The sequence below is a fragment of the Diabrotica virgifera genome, chromosome 3 (genome assembly GCF_917563875.1).
Source record: "Diabrotica virgifera virgifera chromosome 3, PGI_DIABVI_V3a".
In the NCBI taxonomy this organism is placed as follows: Eukaryota; Metazoa; Arthropoda; class Insecta; order Coleoptera; family Chrysomelidae; genus Diabrotica; species Diabrotica virgifera.
This window is the reverse complement of record NC_065445.1, coordinates 202,196,214-202,213,945: the sequence shown is the minus strand read 5'-3', so window position 1 is coordinate 202,213,945 and position 17,732 is coordinate 202,196,214. Positions and strand designations below refer to the sequence as shown.

The window sequence follows — 17,732 nt, the reverse complement described above, 5'->3', positions numbered from 1 at the left end:
CTGACCCAAATGACTGTGCCAAATATCAAATGACGCCCCTGACTGTGCGCCACCACAATTCTTGTCTACACAACAGCACTTATGCTCATTTCAATACACTGGCAGTGACAACACTACACAAACAATTTACAATTGACGTTAAACCAAAAAAAAAAAACAAAAACTACGCTAATAATGGTTTATGGTTCAAAAATTATAATAATTTCTAAAATAAATTCAAATTACGGGGCGAACCAAATTTTATGCTCTGCATTGTATATCGTTTTTAATAATTATTAAAACGTACTATCAAATGAGACAAATGGTTTAAATATGGATTTTTAATTTGCTCATTTATATTAAACAAGAGTAATAAAGTGACAACTAAAAATTGAAAAAGACACGATACCACTATATACGCTGTGAGCTTCGCTGGTGTCGCTCCTAGCGGTTACTAATTCAACTTTCACCGGTAATTTTTAAATTTATTATTTAATTGTTATCGCTTAATATTTACAACGCAAAAAAGTAATTAAATTGTAATCGATTTTTTTAAGATTTTGCTAATCATTTTGACGTTCTATTGATAAAATATGAATTTCTTAGTTCGGATACTTTCACAATTATCGTGTAGATGGCGCTAAGATTAATTTATAATTACATATTACGGAACATTAAAAAACCTTAAATTCAGTATTTAAAACGTAAGTATATTTAAGGCAAAAATATATACCACAACTTCGACCAACTAATATTTTTTATAATTAATGTTTTTAATTTTAATTTTAAATTAATCACTTTGACATATATGTCAAATTTCCGGTAAACGTTTACAGACTTGTCACTACTGGCGCTCGCGACTTTGTAAATATCCCCTCTACGTACGAGCTCACAGCGTATACCATGTTAAAATTCTAAATGAATTATGGGATGGACCTGATCCGTACAGAAAGGGATAAGGGCTTGCGGCTCGTTGTTACTCCTCCATAGATCCTCCAGAGGAGCGGGTACGCTTAAAATCCGGAATATAAATAGGTTAATAAAGGTCTCACACCCGCTGTGGCTCAGTGGTAAGACCTTTGGATTCAGGGGTCGTGAGTTTGAATCTCATCAGGGGTAGGAAATTTTTCATGTATTAAAAATTAATGAGTGAAAATAGGTTCGGTATTCACCGAAGGGACGGCAGACGTTCGGATATAATTAGCGTTTCTTTATAAAGACAATGAAGTCGACTTTTCAAAGTAACAAGACATTTACCAAACACACACACTCTACACTACACTGTGTATCTGATTGCACAATCAACTGTACCATGCCAATAGCCATTAGTTGAATGGTGGGCTACAACAACGTTGTAAGCGACAGATTGGGTCAAAGTGAGGTTTTAATGCAATATTATTGTATATCCAATGACCAATGCGAGCATCTTTCAATCAGGCTAAAAACATTTTACCTTCCCTGAGTTTTTCGTACCGCAATATTGGTATCCGTATTGTCATAAATGACTTGTCAATAAGTTTTTTCCATCTCCTGCATAATCTTAATTCTGTCGCTTACAACATTGTTGTAGCCCACCATTCAGTTGTCGAGGCATAAGCTAAATAAAAAAAAAACGTTAACTGGTATTTAGTTATTTCTCTCAAAACAGTAATAGACTTAGCTTAATTTATTACCGAAATTGTAAAGTTAACTAAACACCCGCAAGCGATAAACTGGAGAAGTAATCTAGAAATCAATGTTTCTAATTTATAGCATTTAAAGAACGTGTTAAATAAATTCTACCACAGACTACACCTTTTTTTCTATTACTTTAGCAGATGATAATAGAGAACCTTCTACCCAACCAAACCAGACTCACCGCCAAAATGTAAGACCATTTGATTGACAAAATCTCCATAACGTTGTTTTATGACAGTTTGCAATAATCATTTTTTAAGCGGGAAAATTGTTTCTGGTAAATAATCCGATATGCTTTCTTGGCTTTTTATATTTCGGACCTGACTTTAGAATTTTATAGATTATCGAAAGTGGATCATTTATTAAAAATACTGTCTTTGTAATGGTCTCAAAATTGAGAAATTCTTTAATAAGGTCAAACAATTTATAAACTGACTCAATATTTTGGTAATCCAAAAGTTTACATGTCATAAGAAATACTAATAATTTCTTACTATTAAAACCATTTTAAACTATTTGCTCAGCGTCAACTAATATATTATGTGTACATTTCATTTTAGTAACGCCCCTTCTCTAAAACGATACTCAAAAATAAAAAAAAATCCTTTTATTCATGCTATCAGCACAAATTATTCCAATTTATTTGATTTTATTCATTTGTTAAATTTCTGTCTTATTTTACAATTTTTCTTTTAAAAATAGTTAGCGCTTAACTTTTCTATCAACTAAATACTCTATTTAATCACTTCTTCAAATGAAATTTTCAATTAGTTTAACCAGTTTATTCCGCATTTATTCTTTGTATATTCCCGTATACTGACTGCCACCTAGTTACTAAAATTTATTTGTGTATTGGCACTATAGGTCGTCAGTGTCAAATATCAAATCGAACGAATTGAAGGATGGATGTCTATTTAAAGAAATAATAACTCCGAAAGCACAAAAAATCGCCGATATAAGTTAATTATCCTATGAATATTAGATGTCAATAGAGTCAAAATTTCATAAATGTAAATAATGTCAAAATTTCGTAATTTCTCCCCCTAACAAGGTCCAAAATTAAAGAAAACAATCGTTGAAACATAAAAATATATTAGCTGACATGAAACTTAAACCACAGACTGACAAATTCAACCAATAAACACGCTAGTTAGGAAAAGTAAGGGAACTTAATGCATATAAGCTATTATTTATGTCTTTATTGTAGTTTGGGTTTACCTTTTTTATGTCTTTTGGTTGGCGTTTGATTGGAAGTCCCCCCCCCCCAAGACAAATTTCCCCTCCTACGCAAATGTCTAGATACGCCACTGCTCCAAAATATGTATTAATTATATACTTTACTTCAAATTGTGGTCGCCAAAAATGTCAAGTGGCGACACTAGGTGTCGCGTCAGTCATGCACGGAGCGAATAGCATTCTGATATATTTTTTCAGGAGTTAATTACAATATGGAAAATCTTACAATTTTTTTACAAAAAGGGATAACTTTAATGTAATAAAGGCGTTGTGACAAATGTGTGGATTAGGCCACTTTGCGTCGCATAATTATGTAATTATCGTCATATTAAAGAACTATATATCTATCTTACCTAAAGCTTTCCTTACTCCCGCAACTTGTGCAATATCTCCAGGATGAACTCTTTTCGCCATTTCTGCCAAGTTATCAGTGATTGATTCTGCCACGTTCACTTCTTCCTCGTTTGGAGGTGGACAGTTGTTCAGATTGGATGGGGGAGGAGCTGACAGACGGTTATATTGAGTATTCTGCAACTTCTCCAATAGCTGACACATGCCATCAAGGCGCTGTTGCATCTCGTAACGGTCCTCAGCTACTCTGATTTCATCGTCCATGTTATCCAAGAAGGCGACATCTATACCTAGATCTAAAAACAACAGAAAATGTGACAATATCCATTTAATACTGTAACAAAAGATTACTTTTGAGCGACCTTCGTATAACAGGTCCCATCTCCACACGCAGATCCACATCGATCTTTCTAGATAAGACGCGATGCAGCGGGGCGGAAGACGAGCAATTCTCCGAATGTCGCGACAATAACTAGAGATGGGCAGAATCTTCGAGAAATAACGGCTGGTGTTTATATAGGAGTAAATCTTGTAAATAGAGTTTAGTTTTAACTTAAAAACTTAAAAAAAAAACTTAAAAGACTTTAAAAGACCGTTAAACTTTATTCGTCGGCAATAATTAAAGTGCGTTAATTGTTCGATATTCGGAAAGACTTTTAAAAGACATTTTGAAAAGTACGTGTGTGCCGACCAAAGATGTTGCTAGAAGACCTTTCCGTAAAACAGTTGCGGGAACAGTTAGAGGAACGGGATGAAGACAGCAATGGGGACAAGAAAACCCTGCAAACACGACTCGAGGGTGTCCTCAGGAAGAACGGAGATGACCCAAAGACGTTCCACTTCCAGTCAGCAGAACAAGCAATCTTATCGAAATTCGAAAGTGTTTCTCAAAAGATCGATGAAACGTCTAAGATAAATAATGAGAAATTCGACCAGAAATTCGAAAGTGTTTCTCAAAAGATCGATGAGACTTTTAGAAAAAGCGACCAGAAATTCGAAAACGTTGCTAAAAAGACGAGACTTCTCAAGTAATTAAAAAGGTTTGTAGACAGAACAACGAGAAATTCGAAGAAGTTTTTAGAACAACCGATAAGATACAGAAAAGTGTAGACGACAATAAAGAAATGTTAGAAGAGAAGATCAAACAATTACAGACCGTAGAAGAAAAGATCAAAGAATTAGAGAGCATAATAACCAATACGAAGATGCAACCACTAGTTAATGCAGTAGCGTTAGATCCTGTATTGAAAGAAGAATCACAGAGAGACGAAACGTCGCATCATATGAGATTTAAATTACCACCATTTGATGGAAAGTTTTCTTGGTCCATATACCTTAGACAACTTGAAGCTATTGCGACCGCCAATCATTGGACCGAACAAGAAAAGGCTGTTTCCTTGACTGCTGCTTTACGAGGTGATGCTGCAGATATACTAAGGTCAATTCCTAAGGGCCAAGAAAAATGTTACCAGACCTTGTTCACTCGTCTAGAAAAACGCTATGGAGATGCCCATCTACAACAAGTATACAAAGCACAACTGTGAAATAGAAGTCAACGAGCAAGTGAGACACTGCAAGAATTTGAAGCAGATGTGGCTCGTGTGGTGCGGTTGGCTTATCCAGAGGTGCCAGGCAGTGTTTTAGAAGAAATTGCGGTAGATACCTTCGTCAATGGGTTGAAAGATAGTGAACTACAGAAAGCTTTACGACTAGCAAGACTGAAAGTTTTAGATGAAGCACTTGGTATTGCAATGGAACACGAAACGGCTAGTCAAACTTCACGAAGCCATAAAGCAAGAACCATTGAAGAAAGTGACGAACACAACGATGAACGTCTGGAGGAAATGATACGGAGAGTATTTCGTAACGAGATGCCAAAGAGACGTGAGCCTAGATGTTGAAATTGTGGCGACGTAGGCCACATTTGTCGTAATTGTAAGAAGATCGTACAGCAGTCGGAAAACTAGAGCGGGTCGACACCAAGGGGCAACTGCCTACCTCGAGAACTAGAGCCCCCATAGTAACTGTCAACCTTACGTCCTCCGGTGGAATCCACAACTTATACATCGAAGGTCGTATCAATAATAGATGTAGATCGTTTTTGGTGGATACAGGTGCAACATGAACTATCGCACGTCCAGAAGTAGTTCGAGGCCATCCTAAATTATCACCTGCAACAGTAAGGCTTAGAACAGCGACTGGTGAGCTAATTAATACATATAGCGAGGCTAATATATCAGTATCCATTGGCCAGACCACAGCTGAACATCAAGTATTAATTGCCGAGATCTCCGACGAGTTCATATTGGGGATGGACGTACTAAGAAAAGTTGGGGTAATATTGGATATTCAAACTGGAGTTCTCAGGATCAATGGTGAAGAGTTGCCCTTTCACGACGACAAAGAAGATGTAATCCGCTTACTAACTACATGCGACGTAACCATACTCGGTAATAGTGAGAAAATTCTGATGACCAGACTTGATGAACACTGCCGAGAGGGAAGTTTAAGGATGGTCGAAGATGTGGACGATGTCGAGTTCCTAACGGCGATAACTTTGGTGAGAGTTCGAGATGTCATCCTGTAAGAGTTATGAGTTTAAAGGAAACTGCTATCAAGTTGAGTACAGGAGCTTTGATCGGACAGTGTGTTCCCGTGGTTTCAATTTGCTCTATGAATACCAATGAGAAATCATCGAAGTCGAAGTATCCAAAGGACCTTGGTGAGATGATCATTGAAAGATGCCAAGATCTTGAGCATGAACGAACGGAAAAAGTGAGGTCTATGCTGATAGAGTATCAAGATGTTTTTGCTATTGACACGAAGGATAAGGGCAAAACAAGCATAGTAACGCATAAAATAAATACCGGAGACGCTCAGCCAATCAGACAACGACCTAGACGACTTCCATTTGCGAAAAGAGCTGAAGCCGAAGAGATTATCAAGGATATGGACAAACAAGGGGTAATTGAACCATCGAACAGTCCATGGACATCACCAGTAGTTCTGGTAAAGAAGAAAGACGGTTCAACGCGTTTTTGTATCGACTACCGCCAGCTCAATGCGGTTACAAAAAAAGATAGTTATCCTTTGCCCAGAATAGACGATACATTGGATACTCTCTCCGGTTCTCGTTGGTTCTCCACACTCGATTTAAAAGTGGATATTGGCAAGTAGACATGGAGCCAGCCGATCGGGAGAAAACCGCATTTTCGATAGGATCAGGGCTTTGGCAGTTTACGGTATGCCTTTTGGTTTATGTAATGCTCCTGCCACATTTAAAAGGTTAATGGAGGCAGTTTTAAGAGGTCTGACATGGAAAACATGCCTGGTTTACTTTGATGATGTAATTGTGGTTGGAAGGTCCTTTGATGAACATGCCCATAATCTAATAGAAGTCTTTCAACGATTGACGGCAGCGAACTTGAAATTAAGTCCGAAGAAATGTCACATGTTTCGACGAGAAGTTAAGTACTTAGGACATATTGTATCGAGTAATGGTGTAACAGCTTATCCTGAAAAGATTGAAGTAATTAAAGATTGGCCCGTACCAAAAGATAAACATGAAATTAGAAGTTTCCTTGGCCTATGTACATATTACCGACGATTTGTCATAGGATTTGCCAATATCTCCAAGCCCTTAACCAAGTTGACGGAGGAGGGCAAAGAATATACATGGAGTGAAGAGTGTCAAAAAGCTTTCGAACAACTACAAAGGGCTCTGATCAGTGCACCGATATTAATCTATCCGGGACAGGCAGGAAAATTTGTTTTGGATACCGATGCTAACAACAGTGCCATAGGAGCTGTTCTCTCACAAATCCAGGATGGACAGGAAAAAGTCATAGCTTATTTCAGCAAAGTCCTGTCGAAACCAGAAAGAAACTATTGCGTTACCAGAATAGACTGCTGGGCGTAGTGAAGGCTTGTGAACATTTCCATAAATACTTGTATGGCAGAAAGTTCCTTCTTCGAACAGATCACGCTGCTCTAAAATGGCTCATACAATTCCGTAATCCAGAGGGCCAGATGGCAAGATGGTTAGAACGATTACAAGAATATGATTACGAGATAGAACACAGGACCGGACATTCAAATGCTGATGCCCTCTCGAGACGACCATGCAGTGCAAATTGTAATCACTGTGCCAAATTAGAGGAACGACTTTGCCCCGTGAAACGAACCACCGTAGTTAATGAACAATGGCAGCCCCAACAGTTACAATACGCCCAAGAAGATGATCCATGTATAAAAAGAGTATTGGATTGGATGCGTCAAGGTGAGAAACCTTGTTGGCAAAACATTAGTGCATGTAGTCCGAAAGTCAAGGCCTACTGAAGCCAATGGAATTGCCTGGTACTAAAATATGATCTTCCGTACAGAACCTTTAAGAACGATGATGGCACAGAATCTAAGCTTCAGTTGATTGTACCTAAAAGTAAAGTATCAGAAGTATCAGTAAAGCGTCAGTTGCATGACGGTACATCAGGTGGTTACTTTGGTATTACGAAGACTCTGCAAAAGAATCGAGAACGGTTCTATTGGGTGAACTGTAAAGATGATGTAAGAAGATGGTGCCGGAAACGTGAACTGTGTGCATCCAGTAATGGTCCAGTTGGTAAAAAGAAAGCATCCATGAGACAGTACGATGTTGGCAGTCCTATGGAAAGAGTAGCAATCGACATTGCAGGTCCATTTCCAGAAACCGATGCTGGAAATAAATACATCCTGGTAGCCAAGGATTATTTTACGAAATGGACCGAGGCCTATGCATTACCGAATCAAGAAGCTGCTACCGTTGCAGAGGTACTTGTTAAAGAATTCTTCAGCCGATTTGGTGTTACCTTGGAGATCCACTCCGACTAAGGGCGAAACTTTGAGTCAGCTCTTTTCCAAACCGTTTGTAAATTGATTGGTGTCAATAAGACCAGAACAACACCCCTGCATCCTCAATCAGATGAGATGGTCAAGAGGATGAATCGAACGCTGGGTAAACACTTGTCCAAAGTTGTATCTGAACATCAGCGAGATTGGGACCAACCCATTCATTTATCCCTGATGGCCTACCGCTCGGCCGTGAATGAAACTACAGGTCAGACACCAACCTGCCTAATATTGGGTCGTGAAGTTCGTTTGCCCTGCGACCTAGAGTTTGGCTGCAGACCTTCCGAGGAACATGTTGCAGGCGAAGAATACGTCGACCGCCTGAAGTTACGAATGAACAACATTCATGAACTTGCCCGACAACACATTCAGATAGCCAGTGACAGAATGAAAGATCAATATGATTCTCGATGCAAGAATGAAAGCTTCGAAGTAGGTGATCTTGTCTGGTTTTATAATCCATAACGTCGTCGAGGCTTGTGTCCTAAACTGCAGAGACAGGAAAATAGATGACGTAATATACAGAATTAAGAAGTTGCCAAACGGTAAACTAAAAGTTATTCACATAAATCGTCTTGCATCATATATGCTGGCTCAAATGAAACAGAAGTCCGAGTCCTCCAACAGGAGATGAAAAATGCTGCACAGCCAAGTTTTAAGGAATTTATGTCAAATTACGCAGAGAGAAAGAGTGCTAGATTCGGCGTGACCACAGAAGTTCAGCAAGATCTGTTTAGTGTTCCAGAAAACGTCTCTCTAGCCCACTGTGTTGCTCAAGACCTCGAGATGACTAAAGGAATCTCGTCCGTATTCAATAAAAAGTTCGGCAGCCTGGACGAGTTAAGAAATCAGCAGCCTAAAATTGGAAGAGTACTGCGATTGGAAGATGGTCGTCGATTTTTGCTGTATATGGTGACCAGAAAGTCTTATACGCACACGCCAAGCTACGAGAACATATGGCGTGCTCTAACTAATTTGAAGAAAATCGTGTGTAATTCTGATATCAAAAATTTGGCTTTACCAAAAATAGGCCCTGCAGTAGAAAATCTGGATTGGAAGATTGTCAGAAGCATGCTTGAAGTGGTCTTCAGAGAAACTGGTGTACGAATTACTGTGTGTTGCATGAACCCGAAGATGTAATACCCTTCAAAGACAGTAGACTGTTACTTCTTTTCTAGGGGTGTAAGCAGAGCTGGAGAGTCCTGTAGATGCCGCCATCCTAGGCCATCTAGAGTTGCTGATCGGGACGCTCAGATCTTAAGAGGGGAGCAGTGTAACAAAAGATTACTTTTGACCAACCCTCGTATAACAGGCCCCATCTCCACACACGCAGATCCACATCGATCTTTCTAGATAAGACGCGATGCTGCGGGGCGGAAGACGAGCAATTCTCCGAATGTCGCGACAATAACTAGAGATGGACAGAAACTTCGAGAAATAACGGCTGGTGTTTATATAGGAGCAAATTTTGTAAATATATTTTAGTTTTAAGCGAGAGTGTAAAGAAAACTTGTATAAATAAATTAATAAAGTTGTATATAAATACGAATAGCTCGTTTTATTGTTACAATACTATGAAAATATAACATACCATTCAAGCTCTTCAATTCATCAACGCTAACTTTTACAGAATCGACAGGCTTTACTTCCAACATAGTCTTAACAGCTTGCTCTTCTTCTCGCAGGTTTTTGTTTTCTTCAATTGTCTTTTTCGTCTTGGAATGGTCACCGCCTGTGAGTAAATCCAACAGAGAGTCGACTAAATGTGTAGCATAGTCAGAGTCTTTCACAAAGTCCTGGACGCTTTCTGCATATTGAACTGACGTATCAGAACCGTATGTTTGATATACCAGATCGCTTTCTTCTTTGCTACAATAAAAAATTTTTATTATCTGATGCCAGTGTAAGTATTAAGTGTAAGGGCAGTACATAGGCAGCGGAAACAAGAGCTGAAAAATCGCTTACAAAAGATAGATCTGAAGTACATAAATGAAAGTACAAGGTGATTCAGTGAAACGGTACGATTTGACAACGCTGCTGACGATAAAATAGAGGAGCCGCGGGCTTGCGACGTAAACGTTGTGAATCTAGAGAGTGGGAAGTTTAGCTATCATGGAGACGTGGTCGGGTGAATAACGCTCATTTGCTGTGAAAGCTTATTAAAAAAATGGTGAAAGTTTTGTGCGTGTACAACGACCGTTTCATTTACACTACCATTTGCCGCCCCGCGCTGCAGCTCCGTCTTACATGGCTATTAAGACTTGGGTTAGGAACTTTGAAAGTAGTGGTTCAATATCATAGAAAAGAGGTGGCAGTGTCAGAATTGCTCGCATACCACAAAATATTGAAGCGGTGCGAAATTCGTTACACGCGAGTCCTCGAAGATCCTTGCGTCGACTCGTGTGTAATGAATTTTGCACCGATTCAATATTGTGCTATGCGAGCAGTTCTGACGCAGCCACCTCTTTTTTGTGATGTTGAACCACTACTTTCAAAGTTCCTAACCCAAGTCTCAATAGCCAAGTTAGACGGAACTGTAGCGCGGGGCGGCAAATGGTAGTGTAAACGAAACGCTTGTGGTAAAAGTACATAACTTTCGCCATATTTGTAATAGACTTTCACAGCAAATGCGCGTTGTTCAGAAGACCACACCCCCATAATAACTAAATTTCCCACTCTCTAGATTCACAACGTTTACGTCGCAAGCCCGCGGCTCCTCTATTTTATCATCAGCAGCGTTGCCAAATCGTATCGTTTCACTGAATCACCTTGTATTAAGAAAAATAAGAGGAATTTCTCACACATATACACTAAGAATCAAAATTAACGCACCACCTTAAAAATGGGACATTTTTGATGTCTTGTGTTTCCTAAACCTGTTGGCCAATTTTAGTCATTTTTTTAATATGTTATAGCTTTATTCTTCAAAAATATCGATGTAATAATATTGTTGCTAAACAGAAAGTGTCATTATATACTGGGTGTAACAATGATAGTGTGGTTTTTCCTCAAAGTTTTGAACACCCTGTGGAATATTCTGGAGTAATAATAATAATATCGTATGGCATTTTTGCCGGGGAGATCCTTTCGGATAGTTCCGGCGCCATTTACATCTTTAACCCTGTTTTAAGTAACTAGTGCCGATGTACACTAGCCCAGGGGGACCGACGGCCGCTCATATTCTGGAGAATTAAAACTCAACTATTATAGCCTTAGGCTTTCTTAACATTATGCATTTTGATTCATTCTCTTATGTTGGATAATAAAAAATTATGCACTTTAACAACTAGCAACGTTCTTCATCAATACAGGGTGTTTCTAAATAAATTCGACAAACTTTAAGGAGTAATTCTGCATGAAAAAATAATAAACACATAAAATCACAATGGTAATAAATTAGTTGCCCGTATAACTAAAGGTTGTAACATCGTAATGTCAGTCGGGGTAGGGGACGTTGGCCGAAACAACTGAAAATGCTCTCGGACAACGTTATATACAGTGCATTTGTTTGTTCTGACAACCAATGCGTCGAAAAATTGCTACTTGGGTAGCAATCTTACTATGATAGAGCGTAATAAGCAATGTAATAGATTATTACAATTCGAAGGACCACCCACTCACGTGGGAAATAAGAACACAAGAATTAGCAAATATGTAATTTAATGACTAACTTTGTTACTATAACTAAGTTAAGATGTGGTCAAAGTTTTAGCGTACAGTTCTTAGATTTAAACCGCCGTTTTGATGTCCAATTTAGACTAGTTCGCGACACACCACACGATATCACTGTTATAGGTTAAATGCCACTGAAAACACATGAACCAAGGATGTTTTCTTTAGTATTAATAAACTTGATTAATAATATAAGCGTTTGCGAAACATGTAGCTTTTAAACTAAAGGGTGATTCATTTAGAGGTACTTTTTTCAAAAGGAAAAAACAATGAAAAAAATAAATTTTATTTGAAAATCTATATTATCATACAAAAGAACTATTCTTTAAAATTACTTCTTTCTTAAAAGTTCTTTCAAACTAAATAAAACTGTTTGCCTTCTTTCTCAAATTTAATCACCGATGACGTCACTGACTAGCATTTCATCTACCTAACACTAACAACAGTTCTTTCTGTAACAGAGAGTAGAGAGTTGCCTTATATACTTTTACAATAAAATCTAATTATTATAATTTAAATTTCAATTTTATACAGTTACTAATATATAATCCAAAAATTTTTTAAACAACAATAATAATTTGAAATTCATAACCAAAAATTGACTACCTATCTTCTGATAATTAGATTGTCATCTCCTTCACTTTTGTTGGTCTGTGTCCATTGAACTGGCAAGAACCACAAGTTCTTAACGAGCCGGGAACCATGTTGCCCTTTGAGCACTCTTAGCACATTTCATCTTGTAACATCGACTTGGAGTCGCTACAAATATCACTTAATTATTATGTAAACCATTAATATCGATGTAACCTTTTTCAAAAAGTTGCTAGTTTCTTTTACGAAGCAGAACGTAAGTATTGCCACATTTTTCTTTAACCTAGTCACAATTTTAACCTTTTGCATTCATTTTAACGTGGAAATACTTCGTTCTAGGCACTGAGGATGATCTGATTCAGATTGAAAACGTTTTGCAAATCCTTTTGGAGGACTTTTATACTTTTTAATAAAACTTTTTATACCAATATACAAAAGAAGTTTTTACTTCTGTATGGTTTTTTAAAATTACTTCTTAAAGATAATATCTTTCAAATATTGACCGTGACTGCGGTTAAAATGGTCCATTCTAAAGTTCCAATTCTCGATGACGCGTTCGAGCATTTCGATTGATATTTGACCAATGACTCGAGTAATACTGGCCTCCAATGCCTCAATCGTAGTCAGTTTATTCATGTAGATTTTGGACTTTAGGTTACCCCAAAGGAAAAAATCTAGAGATGTGATGTCAAAGGATATAGGCAGCCAATTCAATGGTCCGAAGCGTGTAATAAATTGCTCACCGAATCGTTCTCGCAGTAAAGTGGTGCTATTATAGGCTGTATGTCAACTGGCGCCATCTTGTTGGAGAAAAATGTCGTTAAGACCATGAGCTTCAATTGCAGGCACCAACTAGTCCGTTCTCATGGCGCGATAACGGTCTCCATTCACAGTAACATTCTGACCGGCCTCTGTTTTAAAGAAATATCGACTGAAGATTCCACCGGCCCATAAACCACACCAAACAGTTTATTTTTTCTGAATGTAATGGCAACTCTTCTGCTTGTTCATAACCTCAAGTATGGGAATTTTGTTTATTCACGTCCCCATTTAGACAAAAATGGGCCTCATCGGAAAACAATTTTTTTTCCGAAAACAGTGGATCTTCTTTAAGCTTATCAAGAGCACATCGACTGAAACTGTGCCAGGCTAAGTCTTTCCAGGATCAAATGTCAAACAATAGTGAATAATAACACAACGTCAAGTAATACAATTCATGCACGGTGTCCCATCAATTACCCATCAAAAAAAGTACCTCTAAATGAATCACCCTTTATAAGCTATGTAGACACACAATATTTATACTAAATACGCGAGAATTGAAAACTGAAACTAGAATCGCGTCGACAAGAGACTGGTCGAATACTAACAAATATGCGAGATTTTTGCCTCCAAACTCTAAAACTAACAAAATGCGACGATCCGACGTTTGGTCAGATACTAAATCAATTGGAAAATACTGTAAGACGTGTACACACTTCTAAATAGGTCAAAAAGGCAAACAGGTGTATGTTTTCAAAAAGTTTTTGATAGTGTGTAAAAAATATTTTATTATCAGCTAAGTACTTTCAACACATAACGTGCCATCATCGGAGCTTCCTAAAAGGACATATTTAAGATAAGATTTTTTTTTATATAAAAAATGGATACAAAATGGACACAATAAAAAACATGGATACTGGTCAAAAGCCACAGATATAGGGTATAATAACCCTTTAAAGTGAATAAAATCACATCTAAATTCTTTTATTAATTAATAAGACAACATGGCTGAGTCAAACCATTTTGAGCCCACGTGAACAGCAGATCAGCTGAGGAAGACTGTCATTTATTAAAATGATAAAGAAGGAACTACAATCTTATGCGACCTCTATGTTCATAAATATTAATTAAAAATTGAAAATTACTAAAAAGCCATATATAGGTTAAATGAATTTAAAGTTAAGATACTAAATTTTAAAGTTAAATTTTCAAAAAATTTCTATTATTACTATTGAAGTGAAATGTTAACGTGTATATTAAAAGTTATCAAAATTCTTCCAAAAACAAAACTGTTATAGTTTGACCAAGTGTAGAAGAAGTTAGATGAAATCATACCTACGAGAAATATCATTTGACAAGCTCATTTGACAAAGCTGTTATTAAAAATTAAAAATCTTATTGATTAATTCAGACAAATAACAAATATTTCCTTGTTTACAAATATGTAAACAATGAACGAAAACTCAAGAATACCTAAAAGTAATGTTCAAAAAAACTTTCATAAATTCTTGGGTATACTGTATACTAAACCAAAATTACTAAAGAAATTTCTTAAAAATAGGATCAAATTTACAATTTAATTGAATCTGGGTGTTAAACAGTTTTGAGGGTTTCTTTTCATTTCTCTACTTATTTCTAGATCTTCTAGTAGATTCATTTTGGTATAGTTATTATTAGGTATGCTGTGTAAGATCCTACTATCTCTTTGTGGACTAAAGCTATGTTTCGATGCATGTAAATGATGACCAAAGCTAGATTTGTCGATCTTTGACAGATGCTCTTTGATACGAGTATCCAAAGGTCGCATCGTTCTACCCACGTAGGTCACAGGGCATTCACCACATGACAATTTATAAATGCCACTTTTTGAAGTTTTTTTAAATTTTGTCTTTAGTATGAGAAAAAATTGACTTGATGTTATCTTTGCAATGTTATTTAAGATTTTTATTCACTTTAAAGGGTTATTATACCCTATATCTGTGGCTTTTGCCCAGTATCCATGTTTTTTATTGTGTCGTTTAGCAATTGCTCTTCTATGAAGGTTTTATAAGAGGACGTAAGTTTTTAACTCATTTTTTATATAAAAAAAATCTTATCTTAAATATGTCCTTTTAGGAAGCTCTGATGATGGCACGTTATGTGTTGAAAGTACTTAGCTGATAATAAAATATTTTTTACACACTATCAAAAGTTTTTTGAAATCATACACCTGTTTGCCTTTTTGAGATACTAAATCGACACTGCTACCTAAAATTATAATTGCAATGCTTAGCCAAGCATAAGTGGTTAGGCGGGGGGCAACTTCGAAATTTCTAGAAGTACATACCACCTTTTGAATATTTACTAACAAGGATTTCTGGGGAATTTGCTCGGGACAGTTAATTGGTAGGTTTTATGAAAGTAGAAATTATTTGCTACCAGTGGCGTAGCAACACTTTGAAGTTTTCACTTTAAAAATTTATTTCGTCGAAGCAATAACGGTCGCTAATTCAATACCTCTTCCCCACCCAAAAAGTGCACAACGTCCCTAAGGAAGTTTTCATTTGAAAAATTTATTTCGCCGAAGCGATGACGGTCGCTAATTAAACACTTTTTCTCCATCTAAAAAGTCTATAACGTCCCTAAAAAAGGTTTCGCTTCAAAAATTTATTTCCTCTAAGCAATGACGGTCGATAATTTAATATTTTCCCCATCTGAAAAGTGCACGTCCCTAAAAAAGTTTTCACTTCATAAATTTATTTCGTCGAAAAAATACCGGTCGCTAATTCAATAGTTTTTCCCCATCTAAAAAGGGCAAAACGTCCCTAAAGAAGTTTTTACTTCACAACATTATTTCGTGGAAGCAATGACGGTCGCGATGATGGTCGCGATGATGGTCGCTAATTCAATACTTTTTCCCCATCTAAAAAGTGCACAACGTCCCTAAAGAAGTTTTAACTTCAAAAATTTATTTCGTCGAAGCAATGACGGTCGCTAATTCAATACTTTTTCTCCATCCAAAAAGAGCACAACGTTTCTACAGAAGTTTTCACTTCAAAAATTTATTTCGCAGAAGCAATGTCGATCGCTAATTCAACACTTTTTTCCCATCTAAAAAGTGCACAACGTCCCTAAAGAACTTTTCACTTCAAAAATTTATTTTGCCGAAGCGATGACAGTCGCCAATTCAATACTTTTTCCCATCTAAAAGGTGCACAACGTCCCTAAAGAAGTTTTCACTTCAATAATATTAGTATTATTATACGTACATTATAATAATATACGTACAAAATTTATTTCGTCGAAGCGATGACGGTCGTGAAATCAATCTTTTTTCCGCATCCCAAAATAGATTTTACATTTATTTTAAATTTAAATACTTTTATGCAATTTATGTATATAGGTATACTCATAATATAGATACATACAAAATTTATTTCGCCGAAGAGATGACGGTCGTGAAATAAATCCTTTTTCTCCATCCTAAAATAGGTTTTACATTTATTTTAAATTTAAATACTTCTATACAATTTATATATACATACCCATGATATACCTACATATGTACAAATTTTTTTTCGCCGAAGCGATGACGGTCGCGATGATGGTCGCGAAATCAATCCTTTTTCCTTATCCTACAATATGTTTTACATTTATTTTAAATTTAAATTCAATGCTTTTTCCCCTATCCAAAAATCGCACAACGTCCCTAAAGATGACGGTCGCGAATTCAATGCTTTTTCCCCTATCCAAAAATCGCACAACGTCCCTAAAGAAGTTTTCACTTCAAAAATGAAATAAATCCCTTACTAAAAAAAATATTATAATGTTAACTGAAAGTGAGTTATAGGTAATTGAATGTATATTTTTTTCGGCGAGTACCCAAATCTAAGTATTCAAGCTTAAATAACGGGAAAATGATGAATTTTATAACATAAACTTATTAAACATTTGTCAAAGTACTTAGAAATATATATCAAATGAGTCCTCGAACAAGTTGATAGCATTAAAACTTATGCTCCAAAAATTTTTCAAAATTTATCTTTTAAAATTTTTTCCAAAAAATATTAATGTTTTTTTTTTAAATAACTCCGTTAATTTTTAGGATATCAGGTTCGCCTAAAAACCATTTGAAAGTTAATTCCAAGGGCAATTAAACGACGTTAAATTTAATCTTTTAAACTCTTTACATTTTTAAAAATAAAAGGTTAAATGGCCCCTGTTACATGGTTCTCGTAGCAAAATTTAAGCTTTAAACGTTTCTATCTCGGTCATTTTTTACCCTATAGAAATAATAAAAAAGGTAAAATATCTGATACAGAAAAAACTAAAATTCGGCTATATATCATTTTATATCATATAAAGAAATTATTGTAAGGATTACTATAAATTTTAATTTTTGTGGAAATGGCGTATGTTTTATTTTTCACTTTTTCCTAAAAAATTCGAAAGGGTTTTCTTATTTTTATCATAACTTGCTTAATTTTAATGCTATTAACTTCTTCTGAAGCTCAATTGATAAGTAATCCGAAGTGCTTTGACAACTGCTTAACAGGTATATTTTATAAAATGCATCGTTTTCCCGTTATTTAAGCTTGAAT

General features: G+C 36.2%; 2 protein-coding genes across 9 annotated transcripts in view; one reads left to right on the top strand and one right to left on the bottom strand.

Moving 5' to 3' along the window:
• The window catches only part of LOC114329613 (E3 ubiquitin-protein ligase FANCL), a 787,641-nt gene that overhangs the window by 632,031 nt on the left and 137,878 nt on the right, over nt 1-17,732 (top strand). The gene's annotated exons all lie outside the window — the stretch shown is intronic.
• Nucleotides 1-17,732, bottom strand: part of LOC114329618 (bromodomain-containing protein 7) — a 47,847-nt gene that overhangs the window by 11,107 nt on the left and 19,008 nt on the right. Inside the window, exons 5-6 of the mRNA XM_028278787.2 lie at nt 9,719-9,996; nt 3,246-3,539 (exon numbers count right to left, since the gene is read on the bottom strand). Of these exons, the coding sequence (XP_028134588.1) occupies nt 3,246-3,539; nt 9,719-9,996 (572 nt within the window). The remainder of the gene's footprint in view (nt 1-3,245; nt 3,540-9,718; nt 9,997-17,732) is intronic.